The sequence below is a fragment of the Populus trichocarpa genome, chromosome 6 (assembly GCF_000002775.5).
Source record: "Populus trichocarpa isolate Nisqually-1 chromosome 6, P.trichocarpa_v4.1, whole genome shotgun sequence".
Taxonomy (NCBI): domain Eukaryota; kingdom Viridiplantae; phylum Streptophyta; class Magnoliopsida; order Malpighiales; family Salicaceae; genus Populus; species Populus trichocarpa.
In genome coordinates, this window is record NC_037290.2 from 17767526 (window position 1) to 17794851 (window position 27326).

Consider the following 27326-nt stretch of genomic DNA (forward strand, 5'->3'; position numbering starts at 1 on the left):
TATATTTTCTTAAATAATACAATTTCATATAGTTTTTAAACCCGACTCGGTGATTGACCCAGTATAATGATCGAGTTACAGGTCAGATAGATTGATCCGGGTGAACAAAAAAAAAATCCAATACAACCCACAGAAAACACCTAACTAGTTACAATGCAACATTTTAAAGACCTATATTAAACCAAATCAAACATAATTTATAATATTATATTCAACTAATTAACAATAAAATAAGAATTTTGGTTAGCAACAACCCTTAAGGAATGCTAACATGGCAAGATTACAAAGCAATATCTTTATGTAAGTGATGCATTTTATAATTGTCCTTAATTAATCCCCTGCTATCCATGGCACCCACGAGTACCACCAAGAGACCTTGAACAATCTCAGGATTGCTATGCAAAACACCCACATCCTCTCTGTTGTCATGCTCATGCTCAATACCAAGGTCTCAACTTTTTTTTTCCATCCCTCACTCTCCCCATTAATTACTCCTACTATTAACCTCAATTTTTTTTTTTTATTAATGCTAATCTTAATCATCGTAATTCTTCTTTCTTTCTATCCATCCACCCATCTATCTACCACTCTCTGCCTGCCTTTCTAATCTATATTATACGCAGTTGATGATGCATTTTTTCTTGTCAATTAAGCATCTACAATCACATTAGTTTCATCACTTGGTTTTCATTGATTAAACCCACCTGGATCTAATCATCTATTGATTATAATCATTGATGATTAGATTCTCTCAATCTGTTTTTAACAGGAACAAAAACAAGGCAAGAAACAGAGCCTAGATTCAAGTAAAACACAAGCAAGGAACAGAAAAGAATTGACATATAAACATGGCAAAGAACAGAAATATATCTTACATAAACAAAAAGCCAATGAATTAAACAACCTATCTTACATCTATGAAGCGAAACAAAACCAGTGAAGAATAGAAATCTAAGAGAGAAGAAAACTGAAGCGAAACAAAAAACTAAAGAAAAATAAGTTACAACAACTTCATCTGAAATTGATTTGCAGATCTTAACTGAAGAGAGCCAAACAAGAAAAGAAACAAACACCTTACAAAAACAAATTTATAATTTGTTGAGGGCCTCTTCTTGTTATTCTAACTAAAAGAGAGACAGAGACTTACCTGATATGGCTTGCGCGTGGCTTAAATTCATTTGCAACTGATATTGCTATAAACTTTGAAGATTGAAGAGATTAGGGTTTCTAATTCTGTGAATTGTGATTCTGTCTTCATGTTGCAATGCAAACGGTTTGGTTAATTGATAGTAAGAAGCTAAAGCAAAAAACGACATCGTTTTTTATATATATATATATATATATATATATATATAAACAGCCTGGTCTTAGCTGGGTTTACCCGGGTTGACCGGGTTTTGCCGGCCAAATACCTGGACATCTAAACCGACATAACAATTATTTTTTAATATGAAAAAATCTTTATTTAAGCAAATTAACTTTAGTAAGTTCAAAATCAAAATTTGAAGATTTTATGCAAGAATATTTTTCTTTCTTTATAGGAAAGTAGTTATTTTAATACTTAAATATATATTGTTTACTTTAGAAATGACTCCTAATTTTTTTAGGATACAAATGGACTAGTATGATTGTGGGGAAGAGGGTTTTTTTATTAGATAAAAAGAAAAGAGAGAAAGAAAAAAAGGATGGCCACTAAGAAGAAGAAAGAAAAAAAGTAGTTATTTTAATACTTAAATATCCTTTTCTTGGTTTTTGTTTTTAACACAGGCACATGCGGTGCCCATCTTGATTCTATGAATCGTATGGACGCAATTCACAATCACAACCTATTTATCGGTCTCGCTGTCAGAGAAATATTTTTTAAAATAATACAATTTAATAAAAGTCAAACTTTTCACTGCCTTTTCAAATATCACAGTCGGAAAGTGTGACTTCTTCAAAATACATACAGTAGAGGAAAAAGAAAAGGGAAAAAAAGAAAGTATATATTGTACAAATAAATCTCAAAATAAACATTATTTAGTTAGAAGATATTTCTTATTGTTTAATAAAAATGAACAATAAAAATGATTAAGTGAAAAATGATATTGTTGCGTCGCATTAATTTGCAATTATGCCATCATGATATATTCACATATGGTTTTTAAAATGATTTTTAAATTAATATTTTTTTTTTAAAAAAGGTATATATTGTACCAATTAATCTCAAAATAAACACGTATGGTCAATTTAATTTGCCCTCCTGCGTATTAACTATAAATTAAAAGAGGAGGGGCTTTTAATGTAACTCTCTTTACAAATCACTATTTATTAAAATAGTGTTTTATTTTGTTTTTTTTATTTTGTTTTTATTTTTTATTTTTTTAATTTATTTTTTTTGTTGAATTTTATTTTTTAATTTATTTTTTTTTGTTGAATTTTATTTTTTAATATTTTTTTTGTTACCACACTCTCATGAGACGGATCCCAGGTTTGACGGGTTAACTTGCTTTGACGACTTAATAATTTATTTTGATTTGCTTGCTATAGGATTATCATAGTCTCATAACTCTAGTCATGAATTTGACATGCTAACTTAGGTTGTCCAAAGCGAATCTAATATGTTGTTATTTTAATATTAAAAAAGATATCAATTATGAAATTTTGTTTAGTCAAAATTTGTTTTCACAGGTTGTATGAGTTGTTGTTGGATCAGTAAAGTCAATCGGGTTTACATTAGGTAAACCCTTACACGATTTAATTTTTTTCGCTAGGAAAAAAACATTAGTAACATTTAAATATTTTTTTTTATGTTCAAGAAAAATTTGACTTCCGCAGTGTAGCGCGAGCTAATCATCTAATTGAGTACTGGATGTCACATCAATTTTGATTAAAGAGACTACAATTTTATTTTTTTTAGTTAATTAGGCTAATATTGGTATGCATTTTTTAAATTGTTTATTTATCTTAATTGAAACATAATTTAGTTAGAAGATATTTCTTATTGTTTAATAAAAATGATTAAGTGAAAAATGATATTGTTGTGTCACAATTTGCACTTATGTTATTATGATATATTCATAGGTGTTTTTTAAATTAATATTTTTTATATTTAATGTGCTGATATTAGATATTAAAAGAGCTAAAAATACTGTTTTACTATATTTTTAAATAAAAAACAAGGAGTCACTACCGCGCGAGAAACATTTAATTTTGACAATTACACAACGTGGTCGTGACAAGTACGTCCAAATATGAGCTGGCTAAAATTTGCTAATGGCTCCACAAATACTAAGCATACGCATAGTTGCCATCAACAGCAATCTTCATGAGAATGGCAAAGCAGAAAAGCTTCTTCTGTTTTCTTTGCTTTCTCTTGGTTATTCTGTGGAGTGAGCAGGTGACAATGGGGAAGGTGATTATACGAGCAGGGGTGGTTCTTGATATGAACTCAGCTGTCGGAAAAATGGCAGAGAGCTGCATATCTGCTGCAGAAACTGATTTTTATGCTAGGAATGCTGATTATCGAACTAGAATCTCTCTTTTCACCAGGAATTCCAAAGGGGATGTCGTGACAGCAGCATCTGCAGGTACCACTTCTCTAAATATTCACACACAAAATCGAATACATGGTCACACGACAAAGAGAGAAGTGGCCACTGGCATGTAAAGAAATTAATTTTAAAGATCATAACACGAAATCTCTCTACCTAAAATGCAGTGTCTATGTAAAGATCATAACAGCAAATATTCAGATGCTTTATTAATTTTATACTCTCTCTCTCTCTCATGGTGTTTTTAAACCAGATCTTGTGCTTAAAGCACTAGAATTGATGGTATTTTTCAATGATTTTTTTCCTTTTTATTGTTATTTATATATTTTCAACAATCTCATATTTAATAAATATTTGATGATATGTGATTGATATTGCAATTGAATTTATATAAAAAAAATCTGGAATTAATTGTTTTTATGTTTTCAATCGTTTATTGGATTTTTTTAGTGTGATTCTACAATTTATTTAATAGTTTACTTATTTTTATTTTAAAAATTTGTTTTGTTTTTATGTTTTGTGAAGGTTTTAAGATAGTTTGGCGTGCAAGTATTAACAATACTCTAAAAGGCGTGGGTGCTTTCCCCACGCCTTTTATTTTCATTGCACTTATATATTATAATAATAATAATTATTATTATTATTATTATATTATTATTATATTATAATTATAACATAAACTATAACTGTTCATTTTTTTGTTTTTAATTTATTTTCGCTTTTTAGCCCCCCTTTTGTTTTTTGTTTTTTATGCTTTTATGGGTATATTTTTGCTTTTTTCTTTGTGTTTTTTTATTTTAATGAATTTTTTTTGTTTAATTTAGTTTGTTAATGTTAATTTTTTTTTATTTAGTTATCAGACTTTCATGACACGGATCTTGAGTTTGACGAGTTAACCTAATTTTTTTTTTCTATTTAATTAATTTTTTTCGTTTAGTTTAGTTTGTTAATGTTAAATTTCTTCCAATTTAATTATCAGACTTTCATGACACGTATCTCGGGCTTGACATGTTAACCCAGTTAATTCTGGATTAACCCGTCAATTTTTTTTTCTATTTAGTTATCAAACTTTCATGACGCGAATCCCAAGTTTGACGGGTTAACCTGGTTTGAAGGGTTAACCCAGTTAATTCATATTTTTTTTTCTTTTTCTTCATTAGTTAATTCATTAGTTCTTTTACATTGGGCCTAATTCATAAAAGTCATTAAGTATCTCGATGTGAACTTTCTGAAATCAACATCACTAGCTATAAGTGTATTTATATATCCATCTAGAACAGGTTTATCATTTTCAAAACATAGACTAAAACTAGAAGTGTATTTGAGATACTTAAACATCCATTTTTTTTTAATATATCTTTTGTGAGATAGCCAAAATTTCTCATTATTTTATGTTACTAATAATCTTCATGAGAAATTTGGTGTCAGACGAAAAAGTCAGAATAACCATGGTGGAACTAAAAAACCACAGTAGCCCTACTAGCACAACCTAACTTCTGATAGATTAAGGGTAAAAACAGTGTTATCGCTATTAATATCCACAATTAAATTAGTTTGTATCCACAGTATCATTCACAGTAAAATTGTCATAACTCTTTTTTTTTTAAAAAAAAAAAAATTGACAAATGTTTTGTCGATTCATGCCCCCACTTAATATCATGCCATGCTATCGTTAGAAATAAAGTTCATTTTTACAATTTAAAATAGAGCATATTTTAATTAAAAAACTGACTTTACAAAATGCAGCACTGGATTTAATGAAAAATGAAGAAGTTGAAGCAATCATATGGCCTCAAAGATCATCAGAAGCCAAGTTTGTGACAGAGCTTGGAGCCAAGACACAAGTGCCAATTCTCTCCTTTTCAGCTACTAGTCCTGCTCTCACTCCAGTTCAAAGCAAGTACTTTATCCGGACAGCTCAAAGCAATTACTTTATCCGGACAGCTCAAAGTGATTCCCCTCAAGTGAAAGTCATTGCCAGCATTGTCGAAACTTGTGGTTGGAGGGAAATTGTTCTAATCTATGAAGGCACAGAATATGGCATTGCTTTGGTTCCATATTTGCTAAATGCCTTCCACGAGAGTGGTACTCGAGTTCCCTATGAAAGTTGCATTCCATCGTCTTTCGATGACACTGAAATCATGAGCGAGCTCCAGAAAATAAAGAAAATGCAGGAAAGCGTGTTTCTGGTGCACATGACAGCCTCCATGGGATCCAGGCTATTCTTACTCGCCGAAAGCGCAGGAATGATGAGTGAAGGGTATGCATGGTTCGTGACAACAGGATTGTCCACCTTATTAGATCCTGTGGACGCAAAAGTAATGGATTCTATGGAAGGTGTATTAGGTGTAAAGCCATATGTACCAAAATCAATAGAACTTGAAGGTTTCAAATCAAGATGGAAAAATAATTTCAACTCTGAAAACCTCTTTGGTTTATGGGCATATGATACAGTTTGGGCGATAGCAATGGCAGTGGAGAGGGCTGGCGTTGTGCATTCTAGTTTCTTAAAACAAAACGCAAGCAACAGGTCAGTTGATCTTGCGGCTTTGGGAATCTCAGAAATGGGGCCAAGACTCCTGAAGTCCATATTAAACACTACCTTTGATGGCTTGAGCGGAAAGTTCCAGTTGGTTAAGGGTGAGATGGCACCTTTCGCCTTTGAAATATTCAATGTGGTGGGGAGATCAGAGAGGGTTATTGGATATTGGACAGAAAAAGGAGGACTTTCTCAGAGCTTGGATAGCAGTAGTAAAATATCACACTCAAATTCCAAAACCAAACTGAAGCAACCAATTTGGCCAGGAGGCACAATACAACAGCCGAAGAAATTGAGGATTGGGGTTCCAGTGAGAAGCGATTTTAGCGAATTTATAAAAGTCGAATGGGATCAGCAGAGCAATGAGCCTATTGTTTCAGGCTTCTCTGCAGAGGTTTTCCTTGCAGTGCATGATATATTACCATTTCCCCTTCCGTATGAATTCATACCCTTTATGAATGAAAGTAGTAGGAAGAGTGCCGGGACTTACGATGATATTCTTCGGCAAATCGAACATCAGGTCCGTGTTATGCTACTTAAAATCCATTTTTCTATTCTAATTTGCTGTAGTAAAAAGCTTGAAATTAAGTTCATAAAAAGAGTGACCTTGTCTTGTTTGTCTTTCAGAAATTTGATGCAGTGGTTGGAGATACAACGATAGTGGCTTATCGCTCATCATATGTAGATTTCACCTTGCCTTACTCGGAATCAGGCATAACAATGGTGGTTTTGATGAAACGCGATGAGAGGGATAACATGTGGATTTTCTTGAAGCCACTAAGCCCGAAACTTTGGTTAGTGACTGGAGTAGCCTTCTTTGTCACAGGTTTAGTGGTATGGGTGCTTGAACACCGTACAAACACAGAGTTTAGGGGAACACCAGAGCAACAACTGGGCACAGTTATTTGGTTCTCCTTCTCAACACTGGTCTTTGCACATAGTAATTAACTTCTCTATGTTGGAATATTGCCAATTATGTGGTTGCCATTGTCAAAGAAGATGGCTGCCATGTGAGAGTCAAAGAGGGCTGCTGGTGCAGCATTTGCAGCCCCTTGACATTGTCAAAGAAGGAGGCTACAATGGTGGGTTGTTGGTGGCAGCCAACAACCATTGTCCAATGTCAAAGTTTGGTAAGTTTGGCAGCCACCATTGTTGACAAAGGAGCAAGAGGAGCTGTCATTGAAGCCTATAAATAGACACCAAGAGTGCAGCATAAAGAGAGAGAGAGTCTTGTAGTAGAGCTACAAAAGAGAGAAGAAGAGAGAAAGAAAGAGAAGGGCTGCCACCAGCAGCCCTGCTGCCATATGCAGCTGCTGCCCTATGTAGCAATGAGAGATGGGAGTTGAGTGGATGTGATCCTCCTCCGTGTGTTGTATTCTTTCTCTATCTCTAATAATATTGATCTCTCCCGTGGATGTAGGCGATTAGCCGAACCACGTTAAATATTGTGTCAGTATGCTTAGCCTCCTTTGAGCAATGATCATGAACACCACCGTTCCGCATGGGGAGCAGGAATCCCCAACACTCTAACTTTCGTGTTTTTATCTTCTTTATTTTCTTTTCATAATTGATTACAAGCGCAACTAAAGTATGAGCATGAATCATTAATTTTTCCTTTTTTGCCGTAATAGGGGAGAGGCCAGAGAACAACCTAACAAAATTTGTCTTGATCATATGGATATTTGTGGTACTTATTATATCTCAGAGTTACACTGCTAGCTTAGCCTCAATGCTAACAGTACAGCGGATGCATCCCGCATTTGTTTATGTCACAGAGATCAAGAGGAATAATTACTTTGTTGGACACCCGAAAGATTCTTTTGTGAAAGATTTCCTTAAAAAAGAAATACATTTCAATGACACGATGTTGAGGGAATATAACACTCCAGAGGAGTTTCACGATGCGTTGTCTAGAGGATCTGATAATGGTGGTGTCGCTGCTATCTTCGATGAAATTCCCTACGTTAGACGCTTCCTTAACGACAAGTACCGCTGCTCTAAATTTCAAATGGTAGGACCAACCTATCAAACCGATGGATTTGGCTTTGTGAGTGACTCTCTCTCTCTCTTTCTGAAGTTGTTAGGTTTTAAGTAGAACTCCATGATTATCAGGCTACTTATAATTAAGGCAAAAGTGATTAGCCATTGTTAAGCATGTATATAACTATTACAGAACTTAAGCAGTGAGTAAACTTTCTAATCAGCTCGATCTATTTTCTTCTTCTTTTTGTCATTATAGGCCTTCCCACTTAACTCCCCACTAGTCTCTCATATCTCAAGAGCAATCTTGAATGTCACTGAAGATCATGATAAAACGGAAGCAATTAAGAGTAAAAGCTTTGGTAGGGAAATCACCTGTGAAGATCGAGGAGCTGAAACCTCTTCAGGTGGTCTAAGGTTGTCTAGCTTCGCGGGCCTCTTCCTTATCTCTGGAGTTGCTTCCATATCTTCGCTCCTGATATATATCATTAGGTTCCTTTTCTCAAATTATCCTGCTTCGAACACAATGCATGAAGAACAATCCATGTGGCTGAGAATTCTTGAGGTAGCAAAGCGTTTTGACCAGAAAGATCCCTCCGTCCATCATCTTAGGCGAGCTGAATCTAGAGTTCACCCTGTCACAGGTCCTGAAAGTATTGGAGCCTCACCTGAGACTGGCAACGTGCATGAAATGACTTCCAATGAAGGAGCCGAAGATGTTGGAGAAAATCAAAACCATGACAATCTTACCTCGGGGAATAGTGGTACAAATTTTATTGCCTCCAATGCAGATACTGTTGCCCCTAACACTCCGGAAATAAACCGAGCTTCACCTGATACTGCCTATGTGCATGAAATGACTTCCGATGAAGGAGCCGAAGTTGTTGTTGGGGATCAAAACCGCGGCAATCGTACCTCAGTGAACAGTGGTACAAATACTAACACAATGTTGCCCACAAAAATCAGCTGTACATGAATAATGGTGAGCCACCATCCATTCACCAATGCTGATTGAAAGTTAACATATGAAGTCCTTGTGGTAAAAATATTATTTTGATATATTTTTAAGTAAAATATACTTTGAAAAGTAATTGCTACCACTCTTACAAATATCCTATAAGTAACACGAGCTTATGATCTTTTATATATACTTGAAGCGCAAAGCACTTCAAATGCTAGACTTCAATCTTCGGTGATCATAAGTTGATTGTCATTTTGGGTTAAGGATTGTGATTTTACAATCAACAACACAACAGTAATAGACTAATGGTATGCTTTCTTTGTCATCCTAGTTTGTAGAGAAAGTTGTGGATGTCCAAGCTCCTTGCAAACAGAGAAATCATAAAATGCAACTTTGGTTACCTGTTTAATGGCAGAATTTTGAAATTGGATTTGGGCACTTCGACGTAGGAGAGCTCTCCTGGTAGATGCGCTGAATATCCTTCCTTGAAAATTTAAGGCTAAGCCTGTAGAATTATCCTCTGAAGGTGCATTTTCTGTAGCTGTGCCTAACTTATCAGTGACAAGTTATCCTGTTTTTTTAGTGTAGTGGTGGTTCAATAATCATCAACTTTTCTATATCTAGATGGAATCCTATCAGGGGCTCTACCTTTGTAGGTACAAACACGACATTGTCCTGCACATCAGGCTATAGCCCTATCACAAGCATGTTAGATGGAAGCAAATAATTTCAAGTAGAATTTGACTGAGTTGCTGAGCAACTTGATGATTTAGATGTCGTTGCAGGTCTTACAATTGTTGGTGGGAGAAACCACTGGTGGTGGTTTTGAAACACTCAGAGGGGATAAAAACACATTGTTTTATTTCAACAACAAGAAGCTTACAAAATAAACAAAAGCTCTTAATACACGCCCTCTGTTTTCTCTCTAGTGTTTCTCTTATCTCTCCCACACACTGATAATAGCATAAACTTAGTTGCCTATTTATACACAAATTGAAAGTAAGAAAAATTCTTAGTTGGCGGCTTGTAAAGGCTGCTGATGGTTTGTGAAGGCGGTTGACAGCTGGCGGCTGGTGGCTGGCGGTTTGACAAGTCACTGGCGGTGACTGCAGGCGGTGGATGCAAGTGGTGGTTGCTGTTTTTGACCTTCTAGAATGAGTTTAATGCAACAAATCCCCCCTTTAAAGTCAATCGAGGGATGTCATGCCAAACATAAACTTCAATTTGATAAATATTTCTCCCTTCAATGGCTTTGTATCCTTGTACTTCTCCTTTTGCATTCTTCTTCATCTTATAGACCCATTTGACACCTATTGCTTTCTTGTTTTCTGGTATATTAGTCAGCTTCTAGGTATCATTCTTCTCAATGGCATGTATTTCTTCATCCATTGCATCTATCCACTTTTCTTCTGTGACAGCTTTATTGAAGCTAAGTGGGTCATTATCTGCGAAGAAACAAAATAGAGTTGTATCTTCCATGACTTGAGTGACATCATACAACTCTTCTAGATTTCTCATCCTTCTTGGTTCTTCTGATGAGGATGCTGATGGTGGTGTTGATGATGATTCTGGTGTGTTTCTCCTGTTGAATACAGGGGATCTGTGTACCGGACTTTGTGGCTCATCTGCTGGTAATATTGGACCTTCTGCAAGTACTGTTGGTACTTCCACTTCGTCTTCAATGATCAAATCAGTACTGATCCATTTGACTGCTTCTTGATCATCATTCCATTGCCAAGTTTTATCTTCTTCAAAGATAACATCTCTACTCATAATTACCTTCTTTGTAATGGGATTATACAGCTTGTATCCCATCCTTCTATCACCATATCCGACAAAGATGCATTTCTCGCTTTTATCATCGAGTTTGGTCCTTCTTGCATTTGGGATCTTTGCATATGACACACAACCAAAGACTCGAAGATGAGTAACACTTGATTTGTGACCACTCCATGCTTCTTCTGGAGTGACAACTTATAAACTTCTAGTTGGGCAGCGATTCAGTAGATACACTGCACATGATACAACTTCAGCCTAGTATTGTTTGGGCAGCTTCTTTGCTTTGAGTAGACTTTTTGCCATGTCAAGAATCGTTCGATTCTTTCTCTCAGCTACACCATTCAGCTGTGGTGTATAAGCTGGTGTTGTTTGATGTCTGATGCCTTGTTGTGTACAAAAGGCTTCAAAATAATTTAAAGTGTATTCTCCACGATCAGATCTCACAGTTCTGATCTTATATCCACTTTGCTTCTCAACAATTGCTTTAAAAGCTTTAAAACAATTCAACACTTCTGACTTCCTCTTCAGAAAGTATATCCATGTCTTTCTGCTAAAATCATCAATGAAAGTAAGGAAGTATCTATTTTGTCCAGTTGACATAGGCTTTATGGGACCACACACATCTGTGTGCACTAACTCCAGTGGCTGATTTGCTTTCCAGTTGACTTCTTTGGCAAAACTGGATATGTGATGTTTGCTGAGGACACAACTTTCATAGACTTCATCTGGATGATCAATGTGGGGCATACCTTTGACCATCTTCTTGCTTGCTAGCATCTTCAGACTTGTGAAATTCAGATGTCCAAGCCTTAGGTGCTAAAACCAGTCTTCATTGTTGGTGATGGCACTCAAACACTTTGCTGCATCATATTGGATGTTTAAAGGAAACATCCTATTCTTGGACATCTTCACATAGACAATTAATCTCCCATTGTAGTCTGTAATTGTCAGATGACAATTCTTCAAGAAAAGAGTATAATCTTTCTCCATAAGTTGACCTACACTCAGCAAGTTGTGCTTTATGGCTGGAACATAGTAAACATCTACGATGTAGCTGTGATCGCCATTCTTCAACTTGATTGGGATGTTGCCTTTACCTTTAAATGAAACTTTTGAGGTATCTCCAAAGGTGACACCAAATAGATCCCGTTGGCCACACATGTGATTGCTGGCTCTAGAATCTAAATACCAAATTTTCTCTTGATTCTCGCCAAGTCCTTGTTGGATAAATAATGCAGCTGATTCTCCGATGATGGCGCAGCTGATTCTCTAATGATGGCATCCTTCTCTGCATAGTTGGCTTGTTCACGTACCTCTAATGGAGCTTTCCTTCGACATTCAGTGCTATAGTGCCCAAATTGATTGCAACTATAACACTGGATATTCCTCTTGTCACTGTTATTGTAACCGCCTCCTCTTCCTCTAGGAGTGAATGTTTGTTGTCCTCGACCTCCTCTGGTGGTGTTTCTACCACCTCTTCCTCTAAATCCTGTATTCCAGTATCCACTTTCTTGAAATCGATGAAATCCTTCTTGTCTTTGTTGACCTCTTCCCCGAGTGGTATAGCCACTTGTTGAAGTCTCCCCTTGCTCATATTTGTCTTTGAGAGACAACTTTGCTTGTAAGGCATGCTCAATTGCCTTATCTCTATTTTTTTCACAATCTTTTGCTCACGAGCTTGCAAAGAACTTATAAGCTCATCCACCATCAACTTGTCCACTTCTTTGGACTCTTCAATAGCGACAACAATAAAATCAAAATTTTCTCAGTAATACGAGCATCTGTGAGGGCTTCTCCATTTCTTCTCATCTGATTGACTATCACCATAATTCTTGTGTGATAATCAGAAATAGATTCTGAGGACTTCATTTGCAATAATTCAAACTCACATCGCAAAGATTGGAGACGAATCTTCTTGATTCTGTCATCACCATAATTCTTGTGTGATAATCAGAAATAGATTCCGAGGACTTTATTTGCAATAATTCAAACTCACCTCGCAAAGATTGGAGACGAATCTTCTTGATTCTGTCAGCACCTTTGTATTTTTATTGGAGAGCCTCCCATATCTCTTTTGATGTTTCTGCGGAAGCAATAATCTCAAATATGGCTTCATCAAGACCTTGATAGATGATAGTCTTTGCTTTGTTGTATTTCTTCCTATTGGCTTTGAGGACTTGCTTATCTGCCTCTTGTAGAGCATCTTCTGCTTTTTTGGACTCTAGTTTGTCATAACCATATTGCACAATCTCTATACACTCTTGTGAACCAAGAAATGCCTTCAATCTGATACATCAACTATCATAGTTGTCTTTGGTCAGCTTTGGAATGAGTGTTTGTGCATTTTCTGTAGTCATTTTGCTCTTTGAATGACTATATCACCTTCTAGGAGTTGAATTTGGCAAAACAGATACTGTAGATGGATCCGGAATGCTCAAAATAGTAGGGAATCGGTCTGATTTGGTTGAAAATGGGTCAGAAATGGGCTGAACTGGTCAGACAAACGATTTTGGACGTCGGACGGTTCGCTGGGGTTGAACTGGGAATATTCTGGGGAATATTCTTTTGGCTCGGCTAGCGGCGGCTCGACACGGCTCAAATATAGCGCGTGTGCACTCCAGTCGTCTTCTACCTCTGGGCGCATCAACTGAGAGTGAGCTACAGTGCTGAACTTTCTGTAAAACTTAAGAGACAAAGAGAATTGAATCTGCTTGAACGATATTATTGATCTCTGTATCTTTACATGTATTTATAGAAGCAGGATTCCTTATACAAGCAGGATTCCTTACATAGGTAGGATTCTAGGCTTTCCTTCCTATTAGGAATCAATTACTACATTGTAAGTTATCGTTACAATAGGAAAGTAAATATGTACAAATTGTTTATTCCTAATGTGGAGATTGTGGAATTACTAACACCCCCCCTCAAGTTGGAGAGTGGATATCTTGCACTCCCAACTTGTGAATCATCGAAAGAAACATTTCTTTCCCCAAGGGCTTGGTCAAGATGTCAGCCAATTGATGTTCAGAATGTACATGCCTTGTAGTGACGGAACCATCTTGAATCTTGTCTCTAATGTAATGACAATCCATCTCAATATGTCTCGTTCGCTCGTGAAAGATTGGATTTGCTGCAATATGCAAGGCAGCCTTGTTGTCACAATACAATAAAGCCGGTTTGTGATGCAAAAGTCCTAAATCCTTCAATAGGTATCGAAGCCATGTCAATTCACAACATGCTCCCGTCATTGCGCGATACTCGGCCTCTGCAGAAGATAATGAAACTGTCTCTTGTCTTTTTGATTTCCAAGATATCAATGAAGGACCAAGGAATACACAATACCCTGTAGTAGATCTCCTGGTGAGTGGGCAACCTGCCCAGTCTGAGTCACAATAGGCTCTCAATCTGAAATCAGTGTTTGAAGAGAAAAACAAGCCTTTACCAGGTGCACCCTTTAGATATCTCACAACCCGTAGAGCTGCTTCCATATGAAGCTTACGAGGTTGATGCATAAATCTACTTAGGACATGGACAACATACGTTATATCTGGCCTTGATACAGTTAAGTAGATTAATCTACCTACTAATCTTCTAAACCGACCCGGCTCTTTGATTAAATCACTTTTATCTGACAATTTCAAACCATGTTCCATAGGAGTATCAATAGGAGCGGCACCCAACAACCCCGCATCCTCAATTATATCTAAAGCATATTTACGTTGGGAAATAAAGATCTCATTTGTAGAAGCTGAAACCTCAATCCCAAGAAAGTATTTAACAGTGCCAAGATCTTTAATGTGAAAAAGATTATGCAGGAAGGTTTTAGTGGCAGTAATGCTAATGGGATCATTTCCAATAATCAGAATGTCATCAACGTATATTAGAAGGGCTGTGAAGGACTTGCCTTGCTGTTTGGTGAACAGGGAATGGTCAGCTTGGGATTGTTCATAGCCAGTAGAGCGAATTGCTTCTGAGAATTTTGCAAACCACTGACGAGATGTTTGCTTTAACCCGCACAAAGACATATGGAGGCGACATACCAGATGTTCCTCCCCCTGTCGCAGGAGCCCGGGCGGCGGGGACATAAATTTCCTCAGATAAATCGTCGTGAAGGAAGGCATTATTGACATCCATTTGGTGGAGAGACCAACCGCAAGCGGCAGCTAATGGAAATAAGCAGCGAACGGAGACAATTTTGGCAGTGGGAGAAAAGGTCTTCTGGTAGTCAACACCTTCAAGTTGGGTGAAGCCCTTGGCAACTAAGCGGGCTTTATATATGTCAATGGAGCCATTAGAGTGATGTTTGAGCTTGTAAACCCAGCGGCAACCAATCAGAGTTTTGCCCGGTGGAAGGGTAGTGAGAGACCATGTGCCATTGTGATGGAGAGCTTTTAATTCAGAACGCATAGCTTCCTGCCATTGTGGATGAGCAGAGGCTTCGGAGTAAGAAGTAGGCTCTAGGACCTTACTAAGTTGAGCAACAAAGGAAAGATGAGCAGGTGTATATCTGTGATAAGAAATGTAATTGACCAGTGGATAACGTGTACCTCTGTTTGGACCTGGTAGCAAGGAGATCGATTGGTAGGAGTAAATAGTGGAGCAGAAATAATCATGGAGTTTGACCGGGGAACAGTATGGCGGCTAGAGCGGCGAAGCAAAGGGGGGTCGGGTGAGGGCAAAGGGGTGGGATGTGTGGTGTTTGATGATGGTGGAGTGGGATTGAGAGGAGGAGAGGTTGGTGATGTGGGCTGGTAAGGCATACCGTCAGAGACGGTGGTGTCGCAGCGGTCAAGAGGGTCAGAATGTGAGGTAGAGGGAACATAAGGTTTGGGTCGGCGGGTGTATGTATGGAGAAGAGGTGGTGGATTGGGAGATGGAGATGGAGGAGGAGAGATTTGGGTAGGTGATGATGTGGATGTGGTTGGTGTGAAAGTAGAGGGTAGGTAGGTGTTATGGAGAGAAAGAGGATTTGGGTCAGGTTCGTGAGGTAGGGGAGGAATAGTGTGGTTGGGGTTTACAGAAGCATAAGGAAAAATGTGTTCATAAAACAGTACATCTTGACTGGTAAAAATTTTGTTGTTTGATAAATCAAATAATTTAAAAGCTTTTTGACCAGTGGGATAGCCGATAAAGATAGAAGGGATAGAACGATGCTCAAATTTGTGAGACGGATGAACATTAGTGGCATATGCTAAACACCCAAAGACACGAAGATGAGAGAATGATGGTGGTTTAGAGTAAAGAAGTTCAAAAGGGTTGTGGAAAAAGAGAATAGGAGAGGGAAGACGATTAATGATGTGTGTGGCAGTAGGTGCGTACTCACCCCAAAATTAGGTAGGTAGGTGGGCTTGGAATCTTAAGGCGCGAGCTACCTGTAAAATATGACGATGTTTGCGTTCCACAACCCTATTTTGTTTAAGCGTGTAAACACAAGAATGTTGGAAAACAACACCATTATCATGAAAGAAAGATCGAAGTGAGAGAAATTCACCACCATTATCACTTCGAAAAGTTTTAATGCGGTTGTTAAATTGAGTGAGAACATAACTAAAGAAACGTCTTAAGAGTGATTGTGCTTCACTTTTGTGTTGCAAGGTTTATTGGACTGAATAGAAAAAATTTAAAAATTCTTGGCAAGGAAATTTAAACGAAGAGGAGATGTATGGCTTAAGCGATTATGCCAAAGATCAGTGGGTGATACGGTGAGAATGCAGGTGGGATCGTTCGTGGCTGAGGAATGGTTGGTCAAGTTGTTCTTTGTTGCTAGAGCCACCAAATAGTATAGTCCCTTATGTTGTTTACCCAAACCAATCATCCTCCTCGTAGCCAGATCCTGCAAAATACACCAACAAGGAAAGAAAATTACTGAGCAATTCAGGTCTCTTATCAAGCGACTGACTAATATCAAATCTACTTTGAATGTAGGAACACATAGCACATTGTGTAAATAATAGACTGAATTCAGAGGCATTGATCCTTTTGCAACAATATTAGCCTTGTCTCCACTAGGCAGGAGTACAGAAGGTAATGAACATCGATTATTTGTGCCAAGAGATAATTGAGGCGAAGAAGAGATATGATCTGTCACCCCGCTATCAATGATCCAACTACGGGAAGTGACTTTAGACAAACCTGGTTTAGCTGCTGTATGTGGTTGAGATTTGGACTCTGTACTTTTTGTGTCAAGAAGTGAGAGAAGTTGTTTTAATTGGGCCTCTGAAATCCCAATAACTGGTTGTGCATTTTCTTTGGACACATGATTCGCCGCAGATTTATTGTGATAGTTGGTGTGTCTTGCACCCGACCCATATTTCGCCTTTGGGTGACCCGGTGGATACCCATGAAGTTCATAGCAGGTTTGTACCCAATGACATGCCTCTCCACAGTGTGAGCAATAAGGGCGTCCTCTGCCTGAACCAGAACGACGCCTATCTTGATGAAATCGGCCGCCCCCGGTGAAATTTTCTTTTGATCGGGGATCTGGCTCTCCATATGAGTGGTTAAATCGATCGAATCTAGCCGACCCTCCATTGAAATTTCCAGTGGGTCTATGGTTGCTGTTTCGAACTGTCATGGCAGCGCTTGTTCTAAAATCACTTACTGTGTGTGTCGAGCTTAGAAGACGTTGTTTTTCTTCTTGAGAGATGAAGGAATATGCTTGGCGAACTGAAGGAAGGGGATTCATGAGGAGGATCTGCCCGCGAACAGCACTGTAAGAATCATTTAATCCCATCAAAAACTGCATCAATTTTTGTTGGTCTTGTTGTTGTCCATGTGTGGTGTCATTATAGGACGCCAGTTCATCCTATAGGCCTTTCAATTTTGTGTAATATGCAGAAACAGAGAGTTGCTCTTGTCAAAGACAGGCAATATCTCGTTGGATTTCAAAGATACGGGGTGCGTTGCTTTGGGAGAATCGTTCATGAAGGTCTTCCCAAACCTCATGAGCAGTAGAGTAATAGATTACACTATCTGAAATTTCTGGACTGAGAGTATTAACGATCCAGGAGTGAACCATGTCATTGCACCTAGACCAGGTTGCGTACTCTTCTTGATCAATTTCTTTTGAGGGGATTTTGATTGAATCATCGACAAAACCAAGTTTGTTTTTGGAATTCAAGGCCAGAGTCATGGCCCTTTTCCAAGTAGAATAATTGTCTCCATTCAAAGGTTTTGGAATTAAGATCATTCCTGGATGATCAGAATGATGAGTGAGGTAAGGGCTTGAGAGATTTGCCTTTGAAACATCCATGGAAGAGTTTAGGATGTGATAGTGGATCGAGAATTTTTTCTGTCAAGCTTTGATACCATGTAAAACTTAAGAGACAAAGAGAATTGAATCTGCTTGAACGATATTATTGATATCTGTATCTTTACATGTATTCATAGAAGCAGGATTCCTTATACAAGCACGATTCCTTACATAGGTAGGATTCTAGGCTTTCCTTCCTATTAGGAATCAATTACTACATTGTAAGTTATCGTTACAATAGGAAAGTAAATATGTACAGATTGTTTATTCCTAATGTGCAGATTGTGGAATTACTAACACTTTCAAGAGGCGCGTGTTATCCACCTCTTGCTCCGATGAATCTGATTTTTACACCGACGAGTTCGTATGGATGAACCCTACACTGTAGAATGATCAAAACTTGTTTTTGAGAACTTTGAAAAATCAGATGTATCCCAACAACGCCTCTGTTTTCTGACGAACGAGACACTGATACCAATTGTTGGTGGGAGAAACCACTGGTGGTGGCTTTGAAACACTCAGAGGGGATAAAACACATTGTTTTATTTCAACAACAAGAAACTTACAAAATAAACAAAAGCTCTTAATACACGCCTTCTGTTTTCTCTCTAGTGTTTCTCTCTTATCTCTCCCACACACTAATAATAGCATAAACTTAGTTGTCTATTTATACACAAATTGAAAGTAAGAAAAATTCTTAGCTGGCGGCTGGCGGCTGATGGCTGGCGGTTTGACAAGTTGTTGGCGGTGACTGCAGGCGGTGGATACAAGTGATGGTTGTTGTTTTTGACCTTCTAGAATGAGTTTAATGCAACAACAATGACATGCAAGTTTACAGGAAATTTACTAGCACTGTTATCCATAAATAAAAGTACAAATTTACACCACATTTGCCAGTGATTTCAACCCTGAGGAAATGCCACCTCCTTCAAGGATACAAACCTAAACCAAAGCAACCCAATACGCCTATTCTAATAATCCATTAACCATGAGACATTGAAAAGGCACCCTCTTAATTTCCACAAATGTTGAGTATTCCTTGCTCATGGGCTGCTTCCAAGGTTCGCCGTCCATCTGCATATATGTATCTTTCCATTCTCCACTCCTTACTTCCAATCGTATTGCTGCAGCCTGAAAGATACCAATAAAACTTGTGAACAAGAAAGCATTACTTCAAGAGAATGGGGTTCAACCGTCAAAAGCAACACAATGCCAGCCTAGGTCCTCTTTCCATTCATTCAGCATTTAAGAACTTCAAAATACGTAATTATCAACTGTGAACTAGGATTAAGAAATGGATGTTTGGATTTGGATAAACCTGCTTCTAACATTGAATTATAGTTGATAAATCTTTAACCAAATTATAAATTCCATCCATCAAATTGTTAAACCAAAATATTGTATAACAATACACTTCATACAAAAGTAATGCCAAAAATTCATGTGCACACACATACACATGCATGCCAAAACACAAAATGAAAATTTCAAAATATATAGATTCTTGCTCAACAATATTTTATATTCAGTCTCTCAGATGACTGCAACACAATTTCTTTAGAGTTTATGATGGCGAACTAATTTCTTTGATAAGATCCAACTGCCAGATCAAATACGCAAAAGAAAGATCCAAGGATCATATACTATGAAGCTTCAAAGCAACATAATGTTATCCCCCTTATGTCCCAAAAAAGATTTTGTGTAGTTTTCTAATATGCAAGGGATTACCATGAAAAACTTACAATTTTAACAATTTTAAATCTTTGTCTTGTTTGTCTTTCAGAAATTTGATGCAGTGGTTGGAGATACAACGATAGTGGCTTATCGCTCATCATATGTAGATTTCACCTTGCCTTACTCGGAATCAGGCATAACAATGGTGGTTTTGATGAAACGCGATGAGAGGGATAACATGTGGATTTTCTTGAAGCCACTAAGCCCGAAACTTTGGTTAGTAACTGGACTAGCCTTCTTTGTCACAGGTTTAGTGGTATGGGTGCTCGAACACCGTATAAACAGAGAGTTTAGGGGAACACCAGAGCAACAACTAGGCATTGTTATCTGGTTCTCCTTCTCAACACTGGTCTTTGCACATAGTAATTAACTTCTCTAACTTTCGTGTTTTTGTCTTCTTTACTTTCTTTTCATAATTGATTACAAGCGCAACTAAAATGAAATTCTGATGTATGAGCATGAATCATTTTTTTTTAATTTTTTTTTCCGTAATAGGGGAGAGGCCAGAGAACAACTTGACAAGATTTGTCTTGATCATATGGATATTTGTGGTACTTATTATATCTCAGAGTTACACTGCTAGCTTAGCCTCAATGCTAACAGTACAGCGGATGCATCCCGCATTTGTTGATGTCACAGAGATCAAGAGGAATAATTACTTTGTTGGACACCCGAAAGATTCTTTTGTGAAAGATTTCCTTAAAAACGAATTACATTTCAATGACACGATGTTGAGGGAATATAGCACTCCAGAGGAGTATCACGATGCGTTGTGTAGAGGATCCCATAATGGTGGTGTCGCTGCTATCTTCGATGAAATTCCCTACGTTAGACGCTTCCTTAACGACAAGTATCGTTGCTCTAAATTTCGAATGGTAGGACCAACCTATCAAACCGATGGATTTGGCTTTGTGAGTGACTCTCTCTCTCTTTTTCTGAAGTTGTTAGGTTTTAAGTAAAACTCCATGATTATCAAGCTACTTATAATTAAGGCAAAAGGGATCATTAGCCATTGTTAAGCATGTATATAACTATTACAGAACTTAAGCAGTGAGTAAACATTTGAAGTTATGGTACCAAAGCTGAAATTAATTAATGTCTTAGTCATATGTTATCTTTCATTAATGTCTATTTATTAGTAACATCATTATCTTGATATTGTTTAGTCAGTTTTTACTTCTTTAGATTTGAAACTTATTTATGATAAGTTACATAGCTCTTTAAATGAAAGAGTTTATGTTATTTATGTTTTCCTAATTTTGTTGTGATTGATTTCATCTATAAATAAGAGTTAAGGGATGGCAGTAACTTATGAAAAACATTATGCTCTTTGTTCTTTGCTGCAAGTTCTATGTTCTTTGTTTTTCTAGTTATGATCAACATTCAGTTCTATATATACCTATTATCAACAATTAGTATCAGAGCTTTCTTTGATCTTTGAAGGGATTGTGAGTGAAACACGAGAGATTAGTGAGGTTAAATCAAAGCAGTTTTCTTTGAAGGGATTGTGAGTGAAACACGAGAGATTAGTGAGGTTAAATCAAAGCAGTTTTCTTTGAAGGGATTGTGATTGAAACACGAGAGATTAAATGAGTTTTTTTTTTTAAAAGATGGATTCTGCAAATTTTCCAGCAAAAACACCAGTGTTCACAGGGCAGAATTTTGGTGTGTGGGCTGTGAAAATAGAAATTTATCTCAAAGCTTTTGACTTGTGGGAGATAGTGGAGAGCGATAAGCAACCAACTGCACTAGGAAACAATCCTACAATCGCACAGATGAAGTTTTTTAATGAAGAAAAGGCAAAGCGATTCAAAGCTCTTACTTGTCTTCATAATGCTGTGAGTGAAGAAATCTTCACCAGAATTATAGCTTGTAAATCTGCTAAAGAAACATGGGATAAACTAAAAGCAGAATTTCATGGAGATGAGAAGTCAAGAAAGATGCAAGTCTTGAACCTCAGAAGACAGTTTGAAGGACTGAAGATGAAGGAAACCGAGACTATCAAAGACTTCTCTTCTCAAATTTCAAAACTTGTGAATCAAGTGAGACTTTTGGGGGAAGATTTTCCAGAGTCAAGAATAGTAGAGAAGGTTCTGGTAAGTCTACCAGAGAAATTTGAGCATAAGATTTGCTCTCTGGAAGATTCAAAAGATTTTTCAGAAATGAGTCTTCAAGAATTGGTTAATGCATTACAAGTGGTAGAGCAAAGGCAAGCTTACAAACAATAAGAAACAAGTGAAAGAGCTTTTGTTGCAGTTTCCAAGAAGAGCCGGGCTAAGAATTTTTACAGGAACAATCAAGAAGGAAAAAGAGAAAGAGGGAAAAGCTGGCAATCAAATAATTGGCATCAGAATAACAAAAATATCATCTCTCGAGGGAAAGAAAAGAGAGAACATTTCCCTCCCTGCAAATTCTGTCAGAAAACAAATCATCTAGAAGCTTGGTGCTGGCTTAAGAATGCACAATGCAGAAGTTGCAAACAATTTGGTCACATCCAAAGGTTCTGCAAAAACAAATCAGTAGCAGCGAAAGAAGCTTATATTGCGGGAAATTCAGAAGCCAAGGAAGATCATTTATTCATGGCTACATTAGAACAGATGTGCAACACAGCAGAGGTAAACAATTCATCATGGCTTATTGATAGTGGCTGCACCAATCATATGACTGCAGATTTGAGTTTATTCAAGGATTTGGATAAAAGCTATGTGTCCAAAGTCAGAATTGGCAATGGAGAGTATGTGAAGGTTGAAAGCAAAGGGGCGATTGAAGTTGAAACAATGTCAGGTACAAAAACTCTAAAAAATGTGCTTTATGTACCTAAGATTAATCAGAATCTAGTGAGTGTGGGACAATTACTGGAATCTGGCTACTCATTATCTTTTAGTGATGGAATGTGCAATATTAGAGACAAGATGGGAATACTACTTCTCCCTGCTAAGATGATGAATAGAAGTTTTAATATTGATTGGAAAGAAGCTTGTTTGAGTGTTAACACTTGTGTCTATACTGATTCTGTTTTATAGCACAAAAGACTGGGGCATTTCAATTATGCTACCTTAAAAAGGATGGCTGATCTGCAGATGGCTTCTGGTTTACCAGATATACAAGAACAATATGATATTTGTGAAGCCTGTCAATTAGGAAAACAGACTAGAATTGTTTTTCCTGATAATGCATTTAGAGCATCATCAAAGCTCTAGTTGGTACACACATATGTGTGTGGTCCGATGCACAATGAATCTTTGAATGGTTCAAAGTACTTTCTATTATTTATTGATGACTATAGTAGATTCTGTTGGGTTTATTTTCTTAAATCTAAGGCTGATGTGTTTACTGAGTTTGTAAGATTTAAGACAACAATTGAACTAGAAACAGGAAACAAACTGAAGATGCTGAGATCTGATAATGGGGGTGAGTTTACCTTTCAAAAATTTGAGGGATATTTAGCAAAAGAAAGGATCAAACATCAACTAACAGTGCCCTACACTCCACAACAGAATGGAGTCAGTGAGAGGAGAAACCAAACATTGATGGAAATGGCAAGATGTTTGCTATATGAGAAGAAAATGCCATTAAAATTCTGGGCAGAAGCAGTAAACACAGCATCCGACCTTCTAAATCGTATAACCACAAAAGTATTGGGAGACAAGACTCCTTATGAAATTTGGTATGTCTTTAAACCTAATGTTGATTATTTAAAAGTTTTTGGCAGCCCTTGTTATGTCTTGCAACCTGAAGTTAAGAGAAGAAAACTTGATCAGAAGGCTGATATGGGAATTCTTATAGGCTATAGCACAAAATCTAAGGCTTATAAAATCTATGATCTGAAATCTAATAAAGTTGTGATTGCTAGAAATGTAAAAGTTACAGAGAATGGTATATGGAACTGGGAAGCTGCATCAATTGAAGGGACAAAACATGAGTATCAAATTGAACTGGATGCTACAGAGGATGATGATACTATCGATGAAAAACCAGTAAGGGGGACAAGGTCCTTAGCTGACATTTACAGCAGGTGCAATGTTGCTGAAGCAGAACCAATAGATTTTAAAGAAGCTATCAACTCACAAGTATGGATAGATGCAATGAAGGAGGAGATCACGATGATAGAAAAGAATGAAACATGGATACTGGTTGACAGACCCGTTCACAAGAAGGTAATTGGTGTGAAATGGATTTTCAAAACCAAGTTGAATGCAGATGGGAGTATCAACAAGCACAAAGCAAGACTTGTAGTGAAGGGTTATTCACAAGAGCCAGGTATTGACTTCACTGACACATTTGCTCCAGTTTCTAGGCTTGATAAATAAAGCTCTTGCTTGCTCTAACAGCACAAAATGGTTGGCATATTTTTCAGTTGGATGTTAAGTCTGCATTTCTGAATGGTGTTCTAAATGAAGAAATATATGTTGAACAACCTGATAGCTTTGAAAAGAAGATCACACCAAACAAAGTATATTTGCTAAAGAAGGCTTTGTATGGACTTAAACAGGCTCATAGAGCCTAGTACAACAGATTGGATGGGTATCTTTTGAGTTTAAGCTTTGAAAGAAGCATGAATGAAGTAACTTTGTATGTGAAAAATGTTGACAAACATACTCTGATCGTATCAGTGTATGTAGATGATTTATTGATTGCAGAAGACAAGGAGCAGCTGGTAGAGGAGTATAAAACCAACATGAAGGATAAGTTTGAGATAAATGAACTTGGTTTGCTGTCATACTTCTTAGGCATGGAAGTAACTCAGTCAGAGCAAGGTTATTTCCTATGTCAAAAGAGGTTTACAATGAAGCTACTAAACAAATTTGCAATGGAAAATTGCAAACCAGTCAGTGCACCTATGGTTCTGAGACAAGCTAATGTAGGAGGATGGAGCTCCTAAAACTAATGGAAAAGCCTACAGAAGTTTAGTTAGCAGCTTGTTGTATTTAACTGCTACACATCCAGACATTGTTTTTGCTGTTAATTACCTCTCTAGGTTCATGCAAAGTCCAAGTCAGATACATTTTGTTGCAGCCAAGAGAGTTCTGAGATATCTAAAAGGGACCTTAGAGTTTGGCATGCATTTTGTGAAATCAAGTTCAGTTAAACTTGTTGGTTTTTCTGATAGTGATTGGGCTGGAAGTGATGAAGAAATGATAAGCTCCTCAGGTGATTGCTTTGCTATTAGAGAAAGCATTTTCTGTTGGAACTCAAAGAAGCAATCAGTGGTTGCACATTCCACTGCAGAGGCAGAATACATAGCAGTATATGTGGCAGCAAAGCAATTGATATGGCTAAGGAAAATGTTGAATGATCTAGACTTTGATCAACGAAGTCCCACAGAATTGTTCTGTGACAATACATCAGTAATAGCTATTTCAAAGAATTTTGTTTTTCATGACAGGACCAAGCATATGAAGATCAAGTTCCATGCTATCATGCAATTCCAGCAAGAAGGGGAACTAGAGATGATATACTACACTTCAAAAGAGCAATTAGCAGACCTGTTCACCAAGCCTTTAGCTAAAGATAGATTTGAAGATCTAAGGGAGATGATAGGAATGTGCAGCTTTGGAACCAAGGAGAAGTGTTGAAGTTATGGCACCAAAGCTGAAATTAATGTTTCAGCCATATGTTATCTTTCATTAATGACTATCTATTAGTAACATCATTATCTTGATGTTGTTTAGTCAGTTTTTACTTCTTTAGATTTGAAACTTATTTAGGATAAGTTACATAGCTCTTTAAATGAAAGAGTTTATGTTATTTATGTTTCTTAATTTTGTTGTGATTGATTTCATCTATAAATAAGAGTTAAGGGATGGCAGTAACCTATGAAAAATATTATGCTCTTTGTTTTTTGCTGCAAGTTCTATGTTCTTTGTTTTTCTAGTTATCATCAACATTCAGTTCTTTATATACCTATTATCAACATAAACTTTCTAATCAACTCGATCTATTTTATTCTTCTTTTTTCATTATAGGCCTTCCCACCTAACTCCTCACTAGTCTCTCATATCTCAAAAGCAATCTTGAATGTCACTGAAGATTGTTAAAATAATTAAGATCAAACATAAATGGGAGGCTAGAATTCTGAATAATCTGTATATTATGAGTGCATTATGAGTGTTTAGTCTTAACCGAAATACAAATAAAGTATATATAGGTTAAACTGAAAGTAATATTCTACCCTTAATAAATAAGACTACATAAATATTATTTAACATCTCCCCTCAAATTCACGATGCGGCAGCTACAAGCATCGAGAGTTTGCCAACCAGAAAATGAAAACGAGAGATGGAATGCGCCTTGGTAAAGAAATATGCAATCTGCAAGGAAGAAGGAACAAAAGGCAAAGCAATGGTGCCATATTTGAGATGATGACGAGTAAGATGATAATCGATCTCAATATGCTTAGTTCGCTCATGAAAAACCGAGTTGTGAGCCATTTGAATAGAACTCTGGTTGTCACAATACATAGGAGTAGGATGAGAAAAGGAAACTCTCATATCAGCAAGTAACCAACGTAACCAAACAATCTCTTTGGTAGTAGATGTCATGGCACGATATTCTGCTTCGGTGGATGATTGAGAAAAAATAGATTGTTTCTTGCTCTTCCAAGAAATAAGAGAATCACCTAAAAAGATACAAAACCCGGTAACAGACTTGCAATCTGTGGGATCACTACCATGATCAACATCAGAGTATGCACGCAACTCCAAGGAAGAGGTGGATGAAAGTAAAAGACTCTAAACAACTATACCCCGAAGATATCACAAAATACAAAGAACAGCTGCCCAGTGAACAATAGTAGGAGAAGCAACAAACTGACTAACAACATGAACAACATATGCAATATCTGGACGAGTAATGGTGAGATATACCAAACTCCCAACAATAGTGCGGTATAAAGTAGGATCTATCAAAGGTAAACCATCAGAAGAAGAATACCTTGCGTTAACCTCAATAGGAGTATCTAGAATCTTGTTATTAGTAAGTCTAGCCCGCTCAAGAATATCTGCAACATATTTCGACTGAGAAAGAAGGTAACCTCTAATATTATAAGGGTTGTATGATTATAGTTGTTTGTTGTAAACAACTAGAGAGGAGGAATTATTAAGAGGTTATAAATTACTTCTCACATGGTGCAAATTAGAGGGCAAAGCTTCTCTCCTTTTTTTTTTCTCTTCCTCAAACTTGAAACCTATTTTTTCCTCTTTTAGTCACCCCTTGTTAGTGGAATCTTCTAAAATACATTCTTTAATATTTAATTCTAACTGGCTTTATTAACACATTACTTTTTCTAACCACTCACCAAACGATGTTAATAACTCACTTTTACACCCACATCCGCAGCCTTAAGAATTACTCATGTAAAAATTACTCTTGTAATTATTATCACCATTTTCTAACCTTGTACCAAACGCAACCTAAGCCATAGATCACAACCATCACATGGAGATAGATACTCAACAGAGCAAAATTGACTAGTGTGAAAAATAGACTCGGAGGACAGATGTGTGATACCTTTTCCAAATACTGTCGTTTAGGACTACCCCATGGATT

General features: G+C 37.0%; 2 protein-coding genes across 20 annotated transcripts in view; one reads left to right on the plus strand and one right to left on the minus strand.

The window, feature by feature from the left end:
* LOC112323292 (glutamate receptor 2.8-like) overlaps positions 1–9143 on the plus strand; it is a 96202-nt gene extending 87059 nt beyond the window's left edge. Inside the window, exons 3-6 of the mRNA XM_052453867.1 lie at positions 5827–6592; positions 6700–7012; positions 7704–8119; positions 8312–9143. Of these exons, the coding sequence (XP_052309827.1) occupies positions 5827–6592; positions 6700–7012; positions 7704–8119; positions 8312–9028 (2212 nt within the window). The 3' untranslated portion in view covers positions 9029–9143. The remainder of the gene's footprint in view (positions 1–5826; positions 6593–6699; positions 7013–7703; positions 8120–8311) is intronic.
* LOC7465998 (diacylglycerol kinase 7) overlaps positions 1–27326 on the minus strand; it is a 128348-nt gene that overhangs the window by 21077 nt on the left and 79945 nt on the right. For 5 of the 19 annotated variants that reach the window (XR_008059481.1, XM_052453890.1, XM_052453889.1 and 2 more), the window contains one exon: positions 18968–18986. The exons of 2 other annotated variants lie outside the window; for them this stretch is intronic. Coding sequence is in view for 12 of the 17 variants with exons in the window: in XM_052453872.1 (XP_052309832.1) it covers positions 19011–19175 (165 nt within the window). In the remaining 5 variants the exon portion in view is untranslated. Of the gene's footprint in view, positions 1–18868; positions 19176–27153; positions 27191–27326 lie in introns of those variants that run through there. 12 more of the 19 variants (XM_052453874.1, XM_052453873.1, XM_052453870.1 and 9 more) reach the window with 4 other exon arrangements.